The sequence below is a fragment of the Typopeltis vanoorti genome, chromosome 10 (genome assembly GCF_054136105.1).
Source record: "Typopeltis vanoorti isolate ZY-2024b chromosome 10, IOZ_Tvanoo_1.0, whole genome shotgun sequence".
NCBI classification, from domain to species: Eukaryota; Metazoa; Arthropoda; class Arachnida; order Uropygi; family Thelyphonidae; genus Typopeltis; species Typopeltis vanoorti.
This window is the reverse complement of record NC_143558.1, coordinates 120,079,856-120,100,969: the sequence shown is the minus strand read 5'-3', so window position 1 is coordinate 120,100,969 and position 21,114 is coordinate 120,079,856. Positions and strand designations below refer to the sequence as shown.

At 36.0% G+C, this 21,114-nt stretch overlaps 1 protein-coding gene across 1 annotated transcript in view; it reads right to left on the bottom strand.

The window, feature by feature from the left end:
* Dhc64C (dynein heavy chain, cytoplasmic) overlaps window positions 1-21,114 on the bottom strand; it is a 1,087,706-nt gene that overhangs the window by 844,512 nt on the left and 222,080 nt on the right. The window contains exons 20-22 of the mRNA XM_090398628.1: window positions 12,907-12,979; window positions 12,695-12,805; window positions 2,503-2,622 (exon numbers count right to left, since the gene is read on the bottom strand). Coding sequence (XP_090254754.1) covers window positions 2,503-2,622; window positions 12,695-12,805; window positions 12,907-12,979 — 304 coding nt within the window. The remainder of the gene's footprint in view (window positions 1-2,502; window positions 2,623-12,694; window positions 12,806-12,906; window positions 12,980-21,114) is intronic.

Genomic DNA, 21,114 nt, shown 5'->3' with positions numbered 1-21,114 from the left:
TTGCTGTTTAGTAATGGATGAGCCTCTGCTACTAATGGCTCATGCAAAAAGTTAAGCAAGTTTGAGCGTGGTTAGTAGTTGGAAGGGATCAATCATTCGATGAGGTTGGCACACTCTCCCTCAATAAGTCTTTGGACTCCCTGGAGGTGTCACATAATAATAATATTTCAGTGGATAGTCAAAATTAAAATTGGCATGAATGGTTTTGAAATGTCTTTCTATATTACTTTTTTTTAGAAATAGCCACACTATTATTGCATAATAAACAAATACATTTGCCATTAAGATTGATAAAACAATGCTCTTCCGCCCAATCGTTATTAAAATAGTACATTTTTTTCCTTTCATGTTTATCCATTATAAAGGGTTAAAAATATCTTTGCAAACAAAGTATTTTATATTTGCACTGATAGCAGAAGTGATTCAACAAACACACATACTAAAAAACAAAGGGCTCTAGCAACGTTTAGAAGTGGTGTGAAGGGTAGTGAGAGCAGTCGTTGATAACTAGATGAGGTCAACAACTCAAACTACTTATGATCAGTGATCTCTTGTCTTAATAGGCACAAATAAAGCACTTTGCAATAATTTCTCTGAGGGTGCACTAAAAATTCATTGCAGGCGCTGTGTTGACAACTCCTGATTTAAAGGATTGGATGGTGCAAGACGTGCCTTACACAACTGTCTGAAAAATTCCACATATGATTTTGCATTTCCATCCATTCAAGATAACCCTGACACATGAGTTGTGCCCACAGGACTTTAAAAGTCAACTGACATTCACTTTAACATTCCTTGCTTGAGTGCAATTGGACGCTGTATGGCCATGGATAATTTTGTGCGCAGATGAGACTCACTTTCACCTGAATGCAGCTGCGAATACAACTGCCAGGTATAGCTATGCAAAACCTGAATGTAATTTAATAAATACCTTTGCATTCACCCAAAGTTACTGTCTGGTGCAGGTTTAGAGCTTTGTTTATCATTTGACATTATTCTTTGAGGACATTCACCAGTCAGGTCCTGTGACCTGCTCAATTACTGCTGAGAGGTATCACAATATGATAATTTTGTTGTACCACAACTACAGCAGCGCCTATGCATGATTCAGTTATTTTCATGTAGGATGAGGTCCCCTCCACTCATCGATTAACCCATATAACAGATTCTTTAAGAACATTTCACGGAAACTAGAGTGATCAGCCATGTGTTTCCCACTGCATGGCCACCTGATCTGACCCCGCTGTGACTTTTGGTTCTGGGGATTTCTCAAAGACAGGGTTTATAGGGATCATCCTTGCCAGTGCTGAAAGACAGCGTAACACATCATGTGTACAATCAGTCCAGGCCAGCTGCATTTTGCCATTGAACACACTGTGCATCAAATTGTTTTTTTTTTTTTTTTTACAAACCTACAAACTCTCAATCTATCCTCATAGTAGCATTCCACAGACTACTGATCAACTTCGTCACTCACCTCTGCTTTCTCCTCCAATACCTCATTTGCAAGAAACCCACATGACCAAACCTGAGCACAGTAATTCAGACATGGTCATATCAAGATTTTATAAAGAGGAATGATAACTCCCTTATCTCTGCTTGTTAGTGTGCTCTTCAGTAACCAAGTAATCCTATGAGCTACCCCAGCTACTTTAGCAATGTGCCCTCTAAACTTCAACTCTGTCTACTACCCTCAAACATTGAACAGTAAAGCCCATGACTGCATAGTGGAAGTGAATAAAAATGTTATTTATGCTTATGTCACTTTTCTCCTTCTTACACAGAAAAATTACTACATCTATATTTAGCACATCACCCCAGTGGTGGATTTTGGAACTATTTTTCCTCCCCTTCAGTATCACTTTTGCATGGTGCAAAATGTATTTCTGCAACGTTCTGCAACATTTGGATTACTAGGTTTTGCTCCACAAGGCCTAAAACAGGAATACTTTAATTTTGATCACCCAGTATTCATAAAAAAGTGCATATTGACAACTATTTAACTAATCTTAGGATGCTTTCACACATTAATAAAAATGTGTGTTAATTCTCATTGTGATCTACTTTAATAACCTGGTGTGATAATGGTCCCTTGCAATTGTGATAGCCCTCATTTTGGTTTGGAATGCATTAAATTATGCTGAAATGGCCACAAAGCAAAACAGTACATTAAAATATTAATTGAAGCCATGATTTTTTTTTTTCAATTGCCACAAAATGGTAAGTACTCAAACTCAATACATAAATGAATAATGTACATGAGCTGCAAAGGAGATCTAGCATTTATTGCAAGAAAATTAACAGTAACTTCATAAAGACATTAAAATCAAACTAAGCTTTTCGTGAGCAAGACAGAGTTCATTTTTCAAGTGCCACAAACATTGAACAATAACACTGCTAATGACTATTGCGTCTACTGACCACTATACTGATGATAAGACAATATGTAGCTTAAATATGGTTCAGAGTTAAAACTTAAGTCATTTTATTAGTACTACTAACCTCAACTTGTTTTTCCCACGTTTTCATCTTCCGCTTCAGTGACTGAACATAAGTAATAAACGATACAGCATCTGATGTACTGGCTGTGTCAATTGACTGTTGCTCCAATTCACTACGTGACTATAAAAAATAACATATGCTTAAAACAATATTAATTCTATTATTTTATTTTTTTACTTAACAATGTAAAATATAATTTTAAAGTCAGCCTAACTGAATAATTTGAAAAACTATCTTTAAAATACAATTTCTTTAGAAATAATACACCTACCACTACTGCCAAAACTATTTTCATGATTCGTATTCTGATAAAGAATTGCACAACCTATTTACTGCTTAACATCCACCAGAGGCAAATGATGGCTGTTTCAGAATTGTGTGCTGGTACATTATGGCCATTAATTGCATGTATTCTTCAGGTCCATTTGCTTGTTTTCCAGGAAGAAACCAGGAGGAAAAACTACCATCTCTATATAAGACCAGCTAATTATGAACTTTGCCTGAGTTGTCAGTGCCTCTGTGGCTATTATGCAGCTGTATATCAACAATGTGCACTTCGTTCAGATACATCTAAACAAATGGAAACTTTTACTTTGGCAAAGACAAACCTTGTTTTGAGTGATTTGTATTTTTTTTGACATTCAGTTCAACCATGTGTGTGTCCCCAGCTTAGTGATCCATAGATCAGTATAGGTCTAATCATTTTGGATAGGAGCAGCTTGTTTTCCATGTCTAGCTGACTGTGTTGGTTCAGCAATGGGTAAGTTGTCCTATTGCTTTGTTTGCTTCAGAGCAAGTTTAGTCTACAAGGATTCAAAGCAAAGTCCTTTGTCCAGTTATATCCATAAGTATTTGTTGACTAGTTGAAAGGGATAGGGGTATCAAACATGATTACCTCACCTTCGGGGGTGTGCCCGTTTCCTTGTGAAGAGGAAACGGGAACATGCTAATGCCGACAAAAGGCAACACTCTTGTTGGCATTAGCATCAATGCAATCTCCTAAACCATTGCTCTAATTCTGAGATAGCAGTTTGCAGTTTTTTGGTTACCAATCTCAGCCTTAGGAATCGGGCCATTATTGCAGTAGTTGTCCATGTATAGTATATCAAACAATGTTATGATAGCCCCCCAGGGAAGGGGAGGGGAGTCATAGGTAGCAAAGAGTAAAGGTGACAGTAGGGAGCCCTGCATTTAGATGATCTGATTCCCCATAATTTCACATGCTTTTGATCCTCAAGATAGGATGCAGTATATGCTGCTGGCTTGAACTTTCCTGACAAAATTAGGTCTCCAGGTAGATAGTTTGGTCTACAGTGTTATTCTAAACTGTCAGCAAAAGTTTCTGCTTTCTTGGCATCATATCATGACAGACTAAACCTGTTTCACCACAGATTGGTGGAAAGGAATTATTATCCACTAAATTTTTAAGCTTCACTTTACATATTTCTTTGGATTTCTATAAAAGAGTTTTTAAATATACTCATAGGTCTCTTATATAGAAATTTAATTTACTTGTCAACTGCTCTAGCAATCATTCTAGTAATCTGCAGACAAGGAGAAATTAGTGGTAAATTTATCAAGATATCCTCTTACTGAGGAAGAGATCTCTGTTTTAACCAAAAGATCATGAACATGTTTTATCTCCAAGTTAAAACATGTTCATGATCTTTTTTTAGTTACCTATTACAGATTTCTCCCCTCTCCAATCTTAGACTTAGGTTCTTGAGACTGCTAACAAAGTTGGTTTTTCAATCAGCCATGATTCTTTTCAAAGTAAAACTACCACCTAACTCCATCAGAAGCACTTAATTCTCTAAAAAAAGAATAATACTTCATAAGAAAGATTCCTGTAATTGGACCACATGTTTATTAAGGTAAATAACAATAAAGATAAACAAACCCGACAAGTTTCGTTAAGTCGTCCGACTTACATCTTCAGGGGTCAAAGGTAACTAAAAGTTTAAACACAAGAAATGAGAAATTACTCAAAAATAGTTCATTCTATGCAGTTGTGGCTGTGTAATTTAATGAACAGTTAGACAGCCACAACTGCATAGAATGAACTATTTTGAGTAATTTCTCATTTCTTGTGTTTAAACTTTTAGTTACCTTTGACTCCTGAAAATGTAAGTCAAACGACTTACGAAACTTGTTGGGTTTGTTTATCTTTATTGTTATTTACCTTAATAATCATGTGGTCCAATTACCGGAATCTTTCTTATGAACTGCTAAACCACAAAAACCTATGCCTACAACAAAGAATAATACTTTTATATAAGTGGATATTTGATCCAGCATTATTAATATATTATTACTCAGGCAGACAAAGGCAAAGCAGTAGTCATACAAGATAAGCAAGAATATTTTAGATAATGCTACGTGACTTCTGTACTTATCAACTCTCATCTGATCCGACTTCCAGCCAAGTTAATGATGTCAGTAACTTGATATTTCCAGCTGAGATGAAAATTAATGTTTATTCACCTAGATAATAGTCCTCCCAAGTTTCATATACCAGATATTCAATTAAGATCAATAGTAGATTGTATTACTATTGTCCCACATATAAAGTATCTAAATACTTGTCTATGTCATCTTCATTTACAAGAAAATGAACTTCACATCAACAACTCCCAAGATTTTAAAACAAAAATTTGTAATCTACATTTAGAAACCTTTATATATTTTATTTGGCCTTGATATAGTATCTCTTTTCACAAACATTCCTTGGCAGATAATATTAATTTACTTAAACAAGATTTTTCTCATGATATCAAACTTTTTGACTTTATAATCCATTTGTTATTTCAGTGTACAAGACAAATTACACCAACAAGTTGAAGGAACAACCATGGGTACTCCCATCTCTCCTATCCTTGCCAACTGCTATATGGAGCATTATGAAGAAGATAGTCTCCTTAAAGACATTTCTCCTAAATCTACGGCATGGTACAGATATGTAGATGATAGATTTTCAATATGAAAAGGTTTATCAGATTATAACTATTTATTTCAAAAATAAAAATGCTTATTGAATCCCAGCATCCCAATTCACTAACAGTAAATGAGCATGGAAAGCCTTTCTCCGATTCTGGCTCATACATATATATATATAAAAGAAAAAGAACAAATTATTACAATTTGGTGAAACATGAGGGTTAAGGGTTTTAAGATATGTTCTTTCTTGTGGTTATATCAGTTGCTTTAATGTCATTTCTGTTCTAGGTGTATATCAGAACTTTCCAGTCCCCCCTCATATATATATGTGTGTGTGTAGAATTATTTGCAGAGAAAGCATAAGAAATATTTCAAACCTAGATTATGGTAAAGATTATTTATGCTGTCTTCTTAATACGGAGCTGCGCTGACTTAGCAAATCTAAAAGAATTTAAACCACAAAAACAACTAACATATCAACATAGAATTTATGAACAAACTACATATAAAGGGGGTGCTTAAGGGTCAAAGCTGTATAACTGAGAGGAGACCTCCACATAATCTTTAAAGGAATACGGAGAACTGACCAGGGCTTCTGACCTAATGTCCAATCCTCACCTTCTCATGGTGCATCCTGTTGGGTATCTACTTGGATACTGAACGAACGAGGATGGGCTGCCAATTTGAGATTTAGCCGACCAAATTGTATTCTTATTGGCTTAAACCAATATACAACGTGATCGTACAACATAACAAAATTTCATGCTGGCTGGGGCGTCACCAGGTTAAACAAGGCCTCCGTTGTTTTCGCCAGGGCGAACAGCGAAAAGTCAGCTACTGGATTTAGCCGACCAAATTGTATTCTTATTGGTTAAACGAAAATAAAAAAATTATTGTACAACATGACAAAATTTCATGCTGGCTGGGGCATCGCCCAGTTAAATAAGGCCCCCGTTGTTTTCACCAAGAAACCAGTGCAAACAGTGAAAAGTCAGCTACTGGAACAAATCTGAAAACACACGCCAACTCAACATCGCCAGAGTTAAAGATCGGTACTATCAACATAAGAAGCCTGAATGGCAAAGAACTGGAGCTAGCTGAGGAATTAGATAAGCACCAGATCGACATAATAGGAGTGACTGAAACAAAAAAGACAAAAACTAGTGAGATCTTTCTGAGCAATAAATACAAAATGTTATATTCAGGCAATGACAATCAAGGAAAAGAAGGAGTAGCCATAGTATTCAACACATAGCCATAGTAGTCTCAAGTAGAGTAATGTTGGAAAATATGAGAATGGGGAACTGGACAATGAGCCTTATTTGTGCCTATGATCCCACAGAAGGTTCTACTAAGGTAGAAGTGGAGGAATTTTTTGAGGCTTTAGAGAAAGCAACTGACACAATGAAAAAGGAAAAGTTGGTCCTTGTTGGGGATCTAAATAGCAGAGTAGGAAATGATTGTGAGACATACAAAAATATTTTCGGAAAATTTGGAGAAAAGATCAAAGCTAATAATAATGGCATATATCTGTTGGATTTCTGCTCAGGACATGGGCTGGTTATTACTAACAACATGTTCCAACATAAAAATGTGCACAAATTCATATGGAGAGAAGAGGCAAGGAATAAGAAAAGTCTCATTGACTATGTTATTGTTGATAGTGATGTTTTCTCCCTGGTGCAGGACACCAGAGTGTACAGAGGATTTGAAATTGCCAGTGATCACTATTTAGTCTTGAGCAGTATAAAATTGAATTTCATATTGAAAAGAATAAAATGTAAGAAAGTTTTAAATTAAATGAAATTTGAGCAGCGCTCAGATGTGAACTGTAGACTAAAATACACAAAGATTATTGAAGAAAAAATGAAAGGGTTTGAGAACAGGAACCAAACCTTGGAGATTCACTGGCATGCCCTGAAGAAAATCCTGACTGATTCAGCCAGAGGGGCATGTGGTAAGGTTGTCTGCAAGGATAGAAAAATCAGAATTCCATGGTGGACACAAGAAGTTAAAGAGGCAGTGAAGGAAAAGAAGAAAGCATATCAAAAGTTCCTATCAAGTAAGTCAGCTTGTGCTCTTAGAGAATATAGAGACAAATGTAAGAAAGCTAAACACTGTGTAAAACTAGCTAAACAAAAGTCATGGGAGGACTTTGGCAAGAATATAGAAAATTAAAAGTAAGAAGGTGGCAAAATATTCTGGAGGTTGTTGAAGAAGCTTAGGAATGGAGGAAAAAGGTGACATGAAAAATGGGAGAAAAAGATATCCTTGAAGTATGGAGTAATTACTTTGAAAAACTGCTAAATGAAACAAGCAGTGATGACAGCATAGTAGTAAAAAACACTGAACAGGCATGCAGTCAGAAATACATATCCACACTTCATGTAGAAAAAAAGCCATCAGAGGCTTCAAATGTGGAAAGGCAGCAGGAGTAGATGATATTCGACCAGAAAGGCTAAAGTATGGTGGTATAAGAGTCTTACAATGGCGCTGTACTGCATAGTTCAAAAAGCCTGGACAGAGGTACGAATTTCTGATGACTGGAGTAGAGCTCTCATAGTACCCATATATAAAAAGGAAAATAAAACTGAATGTGAAAATTACAGAGGTATTTATTTCTCTATTGAGTGTTCCTGGCAAGATCTATGCAAGTATACCTGAGAAACTGTTGAGAAGAATTGTGGAAGAAATGCTTGGTGAAGAACAAGCTGGATTCAGGCCAAATAGAGGCTGTCAGGATCAGATCTTCACTTTACAACAAATAGTCGAAAAAAGCATGGGAATATAACAAAGATCTGTATTTAAGTTTTGTCAATCTGGAAAAGGCATATAACAAGGTTCCAAGAAAGAAGCTATTCAATGCGTTACAGTTATATGGTGTGAACGGGGCATTATATCAAACAATACTTAGTCTTTATTTGAGTTGTAAGTCAGCAGTTAGAATTGAAGGAAGTACAGGAACATGGTTTAATGTTAAATCTGGTATGAGACAAGGATGTACTTTATCCCCCTCTGTTATTCATTATCTATATGGATCACATTATGAAGTAATGTGGTATTAAACCTGACAAAAATTGGAGATGTTAATGTCAGCTCTTTGCTTTATGCGGATGATGTTATACTTCTAAATAAAGCTGCTACAAGTCTGCAAGATTCTCTGACTAAATTGAATAACTGTTGTAATAGATATGGTATGAAGGTCAGCATTAAAAAGAGAAAGACAATGAAAATAGACAGAATCATTGAAAATGATTTTTAGTGAAGATGGTAAATTAAATATAGAAATAGACAACAGAATCAGCAAAGCTGGTATGGTGGGAAGTCAATTGAATAAATTCATATGGAATAAGAGAAAAATCAGAACACTAATCAGAACACTAAATTTGCTGTATACAAGACAGTGTTCAAACCAGTTTTAACATATGGATCTGAGAGCTGGGTCAGAAGTAAAACACTTGACCAAAGACTAGAGACCGCAGATATGAGAATCCTGAGAAAGATTATAGGGGTGAACCGATGGCATCAATGGCAATATCATATTAAAAATGAGGATATTAGGAAAGAACTTGACATTGTCAGCATCCAGGAATGCATTAGCAGAGCTAATCTCAGGTGGTATGGTCACTTAAACAGAATGGGCAAAGAAAGATTAGCAAAACAAGTGTTCTCTGCCAGGTTGGCAGCAAGGTGACTCAGAGGAAGACCAAGATATAGGTGGATTGATACGGTACAAAGTGCCTTAGACGATAGAAATATAAGATCTGAAAATGTTGGAGTCTTGATAAGTAACAGACTGATTTAGAGGAAAATTGTAGATAGGAAGTTAGTAATGATGTAATTTTTTTCATGTAGTACCATCATATCCTGTACACCCCTTGAGGGTACATGGCAGGAATTTGATGATGATGAGGACTACAGATAAATGGTTCGCTTCTCTTTGCTCAATGAAAAATTAAGCAGCATATCTGAAAAGCTAAAAACATCTATAGAGAAACCAATCTTCATACTGATTTGAACAACTGTAAACCATAGAAATTAGTAATCATTCCAACATGTTGATTTGAGCATGTGCTCAAAATTTCTTTATTCAAACCAACTCCCCAACCTCTAATAACCCCTGTGACCTCAAAGCTTAATTTTCTGGAGTTGAAATATCCTAATAGGGAAAACATCCTTCCTGGGGACTTCCACAACTCAAACTGGCTTCTGTTTTCTAGTTCCACTAATCAAGAAGGCAAGGATGCCAAGGTGATTATTTGTTATTAGCAATGACCAAACACAGAGCATTAATCTCCTCACCAGAATACCTAACAACCCCTTCCAATCTGCCAAGACACTTCATCCCTTCTTAACAAGCTACCCTACCAAATATAAAGTGGATGTCAGTTCTCCATGTAACTCAGACTACAATCTCATGCTAGTCTCCTTCACCATGAAACAATGTTCATGCCATAGTTCAAAGTCTTGTGTCCTCTGATGCTACAAAATTACCAAATGCAATGACCTCTGATTTCTACTCCTTTACATGGAGTAACTACTGCTTCTGTTTGTCCCTGATCCAAACACTTATGTTTAGATTAGGGAACATACTTAGAATGAATAACAGAAATCCTCATAGAAATGAAGGGTCTTCACCCATCATGCCAGCCAAAATCCCCTGCCACCATCCAAGCCTTTGTTTTCAAAAAAGGTGAGTCAATGTAGTACAAAAACAAAAATAAATCTGCATACCACAAGTGCTTCGAGATCATAACTCCAGCCACTCACTCCACCTATTTCATAGCTCAGAATAGCTGTTAAGAAATCAACTCGAAATCAGATTTTGAGAAGGCTAAATACTGCAAACTCATCTCCTTTCCAAATAATAATCATGCCTTCTGGTCCCTTGCCAAGGCCACTGATGTGACTTTTGCCCACTACTGTTTCCATCACTCACATCCATGGTAACTTTGCTCAAAGACAAGGCAGACTTCTTGTGCATTTCTCTTCTCTTCCAATTCCTGCCCTGATCACCAAGGAAAAGTTTACCCCTACTTGCTGAGTCCTCTGTTAGAAAGAATCAGAAGAATCCTAATTAATAACTTGGACACAAACAGGTCATCCAGTCCTGATGGTATTCTACATATTGCATTAAAAAGGCATGCCCCAGAATTAATTACCTATCCTGTATCACCTCCTTAATTTATCCTATTCCACTATCCTACAGTGTGGAAATAAGCAAACATCAAATCCATGCTCCAAAGAAATGTGATAAGTCAGCCAACAAACTAAAATTCAATTAATGTCGTTTCTATTTCTCATAATTATGGAGAAATTCATTGAGAACCAACTTCTGCAATAACTGAAGACCTGCCAACTAATTAGTGACCAGTAATATTGATTCCATCACTCTCAATCCATGGCCAATCTTCTAATCTTCACCATCCACCCCTGGAATCAAACCAGTGTTCAATTAATAGATGCATGTGTGGTTGCTCTCAACATTTCAAAAACATTTTAATGGGACCTACTTAGCAAAGTGTCATTCTGCCTTTCCACTAACTGAATTACCTTTCTCACTAGTCGTTCACTACAAGTCATGGTGGACTGTGCTCTCTCACTCTCGAGATTTCCCCACTAATGCAGGAGTACCTGGGATATCTGTACTTTCACCCACTTTCTTCCTCCTATATATAAATGACCTGTTCTCATAGACTTCAAATTCATATCCAATCCATAGTTTTGCAGATGACAGTTCACTCCATTCCTCCTCCTTTTCATTTGATATGGGGTGAGGACAACCCTATAAGACTTCAATGTCACCAAAATTCAGTCACATCTAATCTCTTGCAAGAAAGATCTCACGTTGCTTTCCCCAACTTTTGATAATACTTAGAGATCCAAACCTCTACAGCCACTAACTATACAAATCAAGAATCCACCCAACCATGGAATATCATTCATGCATTGGGGGGGGGGGGGGGGCTGAAATCGTCTAGGATTGTTTGATGTTATCCAAAAGAGCAATCCATTTAATTAATGATCCCTCTCACAAATCCGCTTCAATCCTTCTCTAATTCAGTTTCTGCCTTATGTGCTGAAATAGCTATCATTCTTCCACTTCTCTCCAAAGCCATTTATTCCATCTACCTTCATTATTCGTTCTTTGGAACACTCCCTAACACTGCCTCCAAAGAATAGCTGTTCAAAAGAAGTCCACAGATTCCTCCTTTCTTCTCACACTCTTGTCACATACACAAACCAGTATGGTATAGGTCTTGTGATCTTTGGTGTGCGAGTCATCTGTATGATGGACCAATTGACACAGGACATAAATTAAAGATACCAAGAAATTATATTCTTGGTTTAATCCTTTATCCAAGTGTAAACAGAGTTTGCACGTGAGGTATCATCACAACTGGACTATCTGTATATAGAGGCTAATGACTTCACATCAAATGCCTTAATATCCAATAATGAAAGCACCCATCCTTTTCAGGTATGTATAATGCTATGCAATATGGGAGGGCCATAGACTTAGATTAAACCAAGAATATAATTTCTTGGCATCTTTAATTTATAGTATAAACTTGTGACATGCCATTGAGAGGTTTGGACAGATCAGTTAATGATTACATAATCATGTAAAGTATTGAGAGCATCATTTAGTGCTTGCTAGTAAGGAATAATTAAATATCAGTGCACAAATGGATACTTGTCACCTAACGTCAGAATCAGATGCAGATACTGATTTTTAAATCAGAAATGCAATGCAGTTAACCCAAGTCAATCAAAGAAAACAATGTAACATGACACAAAAGTAATGAAGGATTATTCAAATATGATAAGTGTTATTATTTCATAAGGATTTACAAAAAACACCTGCACAGCGTTGTGCAAGTGCCGTGTACATCCATAGCACTAGACCACCCCAAGAAAGACATGCTAAGTTTGGTTTGTGCCAGATATACACTAACTAAGGAGTTGAAGAAAGGGTTAGAAAAGTGTATATCTGGCATGGACAATTCTGTTTTTTCTCCTGGAAATTCAAGTTCTTCATCCAGTAAACTCAAGAAAATAGACTACACTATATCAGATAATGTGTTGTTTTGGGGACCACAAGATTGCAGTAGTTATCTAAAAAAAAAAAATTTTTTAAAGCATTTTATCAGACAGATTAACAAATTATTTCCTATAAATGAGGATCCAATCAAACCAATTTGCATTACATATCCATTCTCAAAATAGTATAACAAAAGAATAAGAAAATTACCTTTGAAACACTTGTATGAAACTGTGCCATTTCTGATCCCAAAAGTGAGCCAAATTTACCCAACACCTCCTTATGCCAGGAATCGTACTTAAGAGATACTTTTGACTGAACCTATTAAATTAAGATATAATTAATACAACTAAAGCATTACCCAAAGTTTTTTTTAAATAATTAATTAAATAATTTAAAAAAAAAATTAAATACATATATACCTTTGCATAGTCAATAATAATTGGTCCAATTTCCTTTCGAACTTCTGTGGTATCAAAAGTAGTTCGTGACTTCCTGAAAAAGAAAAATAATATACATTTTTATTTGATTAAAAAAAAAATAGAAGTAAATTTTCTCACCTAGTAATTTATAATACTGTTATAATTTATATATTGTTATTTATAATAAATACGAAATGGAAAGGGTTTTTTTTCTTATCAGAACCAAAATCTACATTTTCAAATGTTTTCTCCTTATATTAGTATCAATGAAAAATTACAATGGGAATGGCAAAGAACCACAATTCTCTCACTGCCAGAAAGTTGATGAGAGAATTGTCAACTTTATGACTATTGGTAAAGCCCAACAAAGCAAGGAACTGTTTAAATAAACAGTACCATTTCCATGCACTTTTCATATCAATTTCAAGCTTATCTTAACTAAATCTGCTTTATCAAAACCTTGATCATGATGCTAATCTAGTACAGTGCTGGTTACCACTAGGCAATTAACAGGCTGTTACAAACTTAGTGATATACATTAAACCTATTATCACAACTGGGGATTCTAATCAATGTTTTATACAAATGTTATATTGCTAAATAAACCCAATACATGTTCTGCAAGATTTCTTAATAAAGTAGAGGAATGTTTTTAACAAATTTTGCAGGAAAAGCAGAAAGAAAAAGGAAATACAGTGGTACCTCGACTTATGAACTTAATTTGTTCCTGTCCACGGTTTGTATCTCAAAACCCAATTTTCTATTATATCTTATGGGAAATCAATTAATCTGTTCCCAAATTCAAAAATTCAAAAAAAAATTTTTCTTAAATATAAAATAACTATTCTCAACTAAATGAAGAAAATGCAAAGAAATGGAGAAGGAGTGAAGAGAAGCATTTTTACATTATGCATTTCGTATACCATTACATATTAATTTTTATTTATGAAATCTTTGGTTTTACGTGATTAGTATGAAAATCATCTTCCCTTAAATTGTAAAAAATAATCAATTTTCTTGTGGCTGGTTTCATGGTTAAGGAGTTTGATTTGTTGTCATCAGTTGCTTCTTTTTGTCTCTTAGGTGAGGGAGGTTTAAAAAACCTATCCAATGTTGACTGAATCTGTCGTTTCCTTAACACCCTTCTAAAGTGATTAATGACATTGTCATTGAAGATATTGGTGGCTCTAGAAAGAACACCTTCATTTGGATGCCACTTGTTAACTAATTTTTGTAATTCGCCCCAGTGCTGCAAGATTTTTTCACGTCACTTGTTGGAATTGCTCCCTGCTGTCTTCTTCGTCCTCTGAAGACATTTGCTTTTCTTCCTCATTCCTTTCTTTTTCCTGCTCAATTCTTAACTCCTGTAGCTCTTCAGTGAGCAGCTCAATGTTGTGCTCCTCTACGTCTGCTTCATCAACTTCCAAATGCATGGTCTTGCCCAGGGAGACAACTGTATCTACAATGTCAATTTCGCTTTCAGGTCCATCCAATGCAGTTCCCCGGACACAGCCGTACCATAACTATTTCCAGACTGATTTTAGAGTTTTCACAGAAGCATCTTCCCATGCCTGACTGCGATGCAAACAATGAAGAATATTGAAGTTGTTCTTCCAGAATTCTATGGGGGTTAATCCTGTGTCGATGATAACTTCGAAACATCTTTGGAAAAGAGCTTTGGTATAAAGCTTTTTGAAGTTGGAAATAGCATAATGATCCAGAAAGTTTTTTAACTTGGGTATATTAATGTATTCAAGATACCAAGTAATTTTATATAAACTTGGTTTTTAATCCTATTTCCCAAGTGAGTAAACAGACAAGTCAGTCAAGTTTGTGCCTACAGGCGCAAACTTGACTTGGTAAAATTACTTGGTATCTTGAAAACATATTGATCCAGTGATTGTAAGAGTGGTGTGGTATTAGGAGGCAAGAACTTAATTTTGATGAAATTAAACTTTTCATCCAAATCTTCTTCCAACTGTGGTGGATGTGCTGGAGCATTGTCCATTATAAGAAGAACTTTCTCAGGCAGACCCTTTTCTTGTAGATGATACCGTTTCACTGTGGGAGAAAAGACCTCTGTCATTCACCCACAGAAGAATTGCCTAGTTACCCAGACAATGCCATTTCCTCCTTAGTGATGAACGTTCTCTTAGGCATTTTCTTCCAGAAAATGCCCAGTTTCATCGCAGTTGAAAACATGTTCTGGTCTGTAACCTTCTGATCCCATCAGTTTCTGAAATTCCTTCACTAACCTTTCAGCAGCTTCTTTGTCAGCACTAGCACCTTCTTCATGTCTAACAACACTATGGATACTGGTTCTATTTTTGAATTTCTCAAACCATCCTTTGGTAGCTTTAAACTCTTCGCCAAAATCTTTGCTACTGCTAGTGGATGCAAGTTCTGCGAAAGATCTTTGTAAATAGTTTGAGCTTGTAAACAGATCATCTTTTGAGATACACTAACCTTTTCAGTTGCATATCATTAATCCAGACAGTAGTAAAGTTTCCATTTCTTCCATAACTTTATTTCTTCGAGATGACACATTAGATACTCCTTTGGCCACATCCAGTTCCTTATAAAAATCTACCTTCTTGATAATTGTAGCTATGATGGATTTGGACAAGTCATACTGCTTGCACAGATCACTTTGCCTGACTCCTTTCTCATATTTTTCCACAATCCCTTTCTTAATGTCTATTGAGATTTTCTTCTTCCCTTCTTTTTTAGTTTTCTTTGGCCCCATGCTGAAAATAATACACTGATCAGTGAAATGACGCTTATCTGGTAGATTATTTAGAAAATAAACATGAAGCTACAATAAAACACATCACTTATAAAAGAAATACATTCAGTACACATAATAAATACAAACCTTAAAAAATCTTCACAAAGTGTATTGTTTGTTTACACAAATACCGAAATATATAATAAAAAAAGCAAATATGTGCAGTGTTCGTCGTATTTCAGATAAATACGATGTAGTAAAAACAAAGTTACACTAGAGACAGTTCAGCACGCACTCAGCTAAACATGCATAAAAAAGTTTAAAAAAGTATAATGTAAAACAGGCTTTAGTTCATTTGAAAAGAAAAGCATCACGGTTTGTATCTAGAGGTCAAAATGGGATGTGAAAAAAGTTCTTAAGTCGAGTGGTTCGTAAGTCGAGGCACCACTGTATCTTTATTAGCATGAAATATCTTCACTACTAGGCTTGTGGATAAAGGCTACTACTAACTTCAACTGTTGCAGTGTCCCATAATGCATAACACTCATTTTAGATGTGTATATTTGCTATGCATTATGGGAAAGATAACTATGCAGGCTTGTTTCCACCATCTGTGTTACAAGGTGAGCTGCAAAGAATGATATTCATAACACCATACAGCTCTCACTGTTTCAAATCAATCCATTCTACCTTGTAATTAACTAATGTCATTGTTACTTTTAAGGAATGCAGAGAACCAACCAGGACTTCTGAGATAATATCAAATCTTACTTTCTCGTAGTGCACCTTGTTAGGTATCTACTGGATACTGAATGAACAAAGATGTGCTGGCAATTTGGAATTTAGCTGACCAGGTTGTATTCTTATTACCTTAAACAATAACATAAAATGATGGTACAATATAACAGAACTTCATGCTACTAGGGCATCACAAAGTTAAACAAGGCCTCCATTGTTTTTGTTAGGGAACAGGACAAACAACACAAAGTCAGCTACTAGAACAAACTCTGGAATACAACCTAACTCAACATAAGCAAACCTCAAGAGTGGTACTATCAACAAGATGCATCAATGGAAAAGAAATGGAACTAGCAGAAGATTTGGATATGTACCAGATTGGCATAAGTGGCTGAAACAAGAGAAAAACAGGTGAAAAGAGGGAATAGCTATTCAACACTGAGTGAGAGGATAATTGTCTTCAATGGAAGTAATATCAAAATGGGGAACTGGACAATAAGGCTTATTTGTTCTTATGGTTCCACAAAGGAAGAATGGAGGAATTTTTTTAGCGACAGCAGCTGGCACAATGAAAAAGGAAAAGTTGGTCCTTGTTGGATCTAAACAGCAGAGTAGGAAACGATTACCAGACATACAGTTTGGGGAAAATTTGGAGAAAAGCACAAAGCTAATAACAATTCTTGTAGAAAGGCTTATATGTTGGTAACACGACTATTAAATTATTTTAAGGAATTTGCAACGTAGACTGGAATATTAATTAAAATAAACTTTAATAAATACTTCCTATATTTCGGCAATGTCACATTACCGTCTTCATGGGAACATACAGCTATGACACATGCACGCAGGCACTACAAAAAAGCAAATGAGGCAGAAGAGAGAAAACTACTCTTGTTCCTAAAGTCCTAATGATGCCCCCTAGTGGGTTATATTGGGTTGTCTTGGCCATTGTGCTGAAGTTCTCATGATGCAAGTCTCCCAAATTTGAAGCAGTGTCATGCACCCAAATTTGTTGAGGTTTGGAACATTTTTTAGAGCTGAGGCTGATTCTATGAATAATCTTTCATACTTAAACTTGCTGCAGTGTATTATTTTGGCTTTCTTCCAACGTACTCTGTGGCAGGTATCCAGAGCATGGTCTGCGAGCCCAGAGTGGCTGTATTGGTGAAAACGGATGTAGTCTTTGTGTTCTGAAATTCTGATATTTGCTGTCCTGCTTGTTTGGCCAAAGTAGAACAGTTTACAGCTGCAAGGGACCTGGTATATCCCCAGGTAGGTCTAGGGGAAGTGGTTGGTCTTGGTGGAGTGAATAAGGGATGCCAATTTTTTAAATGGTTTGTAACAAGAACTCAGGTCATATTTTTTTTAGGATTTTTGGTTATTTTTTCAGAGGTGCCCGGATGTAGGGAATGGTGATGGATTTAGTGTAATCTTTATTGTGAAGAGGGGGAGGGGGTTACTGGTTTTAATATTTTTTTGGATTTTTTGGGGGTTGTAGCCATTGGCTAAGGAAGTATTAAGGATGTGGTTTAGTTCTGTAGTTAGGGCACTGTCATCTGAACAGATTAATTTTGCTCTGTTATAGTGTTTTAATAACCCCATATTGTTGTTGTTGGGGGAGGGGGGAGGGATTGCTGGTGAATGTATCTGCCTGTATGGGTGGCTTTTCTATAAACAGAGAAATCAAGGATCCATCAGGCTGGCGAGTGATTAGAATGTCTAGGAAAGGGAGGCTGTTGTTTTCCTCTTTTTCCAAGGTGATAGTTGTTTAAATGTGTTAAGAAGGAGTGGAGTGTATCTGAGCCATGTGGCCAAATAGCAAACACATCATCCACATAGAGAAGCCAAACAATGGGTTTTCGTGGAGCAGAGTTTAAGGCTTTCTCTTCAAAAGTCTCCATAAAGAAGTTGACCAAGGATGGGGAGAGTGGTGAACCCATGGCTGTCTCCTCTATCTGTTTGTAGAAATTTCATTCCCAAACGAAATAGCCTGAGTTCATTGTGAACTGAAATAGGGCTGAGATATCAGGAGGAAATTTGGCTTGGATGAGCTCTAAGGTTTCCTTGAGTGAGACATTTGCAAATAGGGAGGAGATGTCAAAACTGACCATTATGTCAGTATGTTGGAGTGAGAGGATTTCTATACTGGCTTCGAAGTGGGCTGAGTTTTTTATGTGTGATGGTGTGTTGCCAGTATAGTGTGTGAGCGCTTTGGCTAAATGTTTGGCTAATTTATATGTGGGAGAATCAATGCCATCCACTATGGGATGTAATGGCACATTTTGTTTATGAATTTTTAGAAGTCCATATATTCGGAGGGGGGGGGGGGGGGGATCTAGAGTTAAAAGGTTTTAATTTGTTGGTAACTTCCACAGGCCAAGAAGTGACCTTCTTAAGGAGCCTATGGAGTGTTCTAATTTGAGAGCTGGTGGGATTATATTCAATAGGGAGGTAGGTAGGTAGCCCGATCTAATAATAAAGCTTTAAGCTTACCTGTGTAGTCCGTTTGGTTGAGAACCACAGTGGCATTTCCCTTATCCGCTTTGGTGATTACTATATCATTGTTTTCTTCATTTCTTGTAGAGCTTTATATTCACCTTTGGATATGTTGGTTTTTGGTGGTCTTGCTTTAGTGAGAACACCTGCTACATCCAGTCTGATATTGTTGGCGACATGGTTAGGAAGGTTGCAGATACCACGTTCTATCTGGATCATTATTTCTTCAGGCAGTTTGGGAAAGAAAATTCTACAAACAGATAGAAGGGAAAGCCTTAAACTCTGCCCCACAAAAACTCATTGTTTGGCTTCGCTATGTGGATGATGTGTTCGCTATTTAGGCACATGGCTCAGATACACTCCACTCCTTCTTAACACACTTAAACAACCAACACCCCAGAATTCAGTTCACCTCGGAAAAAGAGATGCATTTATCATGCATCTGAAATTAGTTATGAGAAGAAAATATCGTTTCTGTTGGTCATCAATTAGAGGTCCCTGAAACAATCATAGTGAGTGAGAGTGCTTTTGTAACTCTTATGTTCTCTACACACACACACACACACACACACACACACACACAGTAATACCCAGCCTTATGACTTAACTTTACAATGATCTGCTCATACAGTACTTTTTGCTTTTGACAATGTTCTTATGTGACTTCACATTCGCTCATACAATGGTTTTAGTGTTGGCCGAGCAGTTAGCATATCCACTCTTGAGCTCAAATCCTGGCGTGCGCATGGATGTTTGTGATTGTCTGTGAAAATACTATTGTGGTGGTGGACAGATGCTCATGATGTTGGTGTAGATGATGCAGTCTGTTGTAGTTGGTGGATTGAGTGGTGGAGATGAAGAGCTGTAGAGTAGGTGACCTCCCTCAATGAGTCTTGACTCCGTGGATGTGTCAAGTAATAATGCCATCAATCAACTGATGCACAGTATTTCTTACCTCATTTTATTTATGATGATTTATATGTTTGCTACATCTCTCTCTCTCTCTCTCTCTCTGTTTTGCTCTGATTTAAACCGTTTATAACTATTTTTACTGTTGTTAATAATGGATAAATTTCAAAGTAAGGGTGTGCTGTTGCTCCAGCAAAAAGAAGATATGTAAACCTATTACATTAAATTTAATAATATTAACCTTAGTATCTAGAGATGGTGTATTGAACACAGAAGCCACAAGAAAATCTTACTACACTACTGTTGTTGCAGTTATTAAAAACAAAGATAAAGTTCTAAGTGAAATGAAAAGTGCTACATCATTTAATATTACAGTCATCCGTAAATGTGATAATTTTATTGCTGAAATAAAAAAAAACTTTTAATGTTGCATATCGATGATCGAATTGGTTGGCATGTTCTCTTAAGCAAGCCATTCAAAATAACTTTTACATTTGGAAAAAAGTATTTTTTTTTTATACAGCAATAAAGCTACACAAATAAAAGCATTTTTTTTTGTGTAGCTTGTATCTGACTTTTTTTTTTTTTTTTTTTTTTTTTGTAAAATGGAAAACATTTTTTAAAATGTTATTAAACAATTTTACTCAACATACAAGTGGAGGAGGAAAAAACGATTCACTATACAACAATGGTATATCTAATACACTGGTCAACCTGGTATCAGGGATAGACAAGAATTTGTACATACGATATTTTAGATAAACTCTGTGCACATCATAAAAACTGAAGAAAACCTCATGTTAAATTATATACATATTTCCATTTGGTATAAAAATCAGCAATAAAAAGACAAAGACAATGAAAATAAGCAAAAGCATTGAAAACATACTATATCCTGAATGGTGAACCTATAGAAGTAAAATAAAACATTTATGCTATTTAGGCAAAATTTTTTAGTGAAGATGGTAATTTAAATATGGAAATAGACAACAGAATTAGTAAAGCTGGTATGGTAGGAAGTCAGCTGAATAAATTTATATGGAATAAGAAAGAAATTACTCAAAACACTAAATTAGCTGCATACAAGAGTGTCCAAACCAAATTTATGGCATCAGTGGCAGTATCACATTAAAAATGAGTTAGGAAAGAACTTGCCATTGTTAGCATTCAGGATGATGATTTTATGTTAGCCCATATAAATGATGATGACAATTTCATAGTGTAGTCAGAAGAACAATGGTTTTGTTTGGAAAACTGGGTTCAAATCCTGTCTAAGATGCAAATAACATTTATACAGTGTATGAGAATGTTAAACAGTCTCATTACTGAGTTGGCAT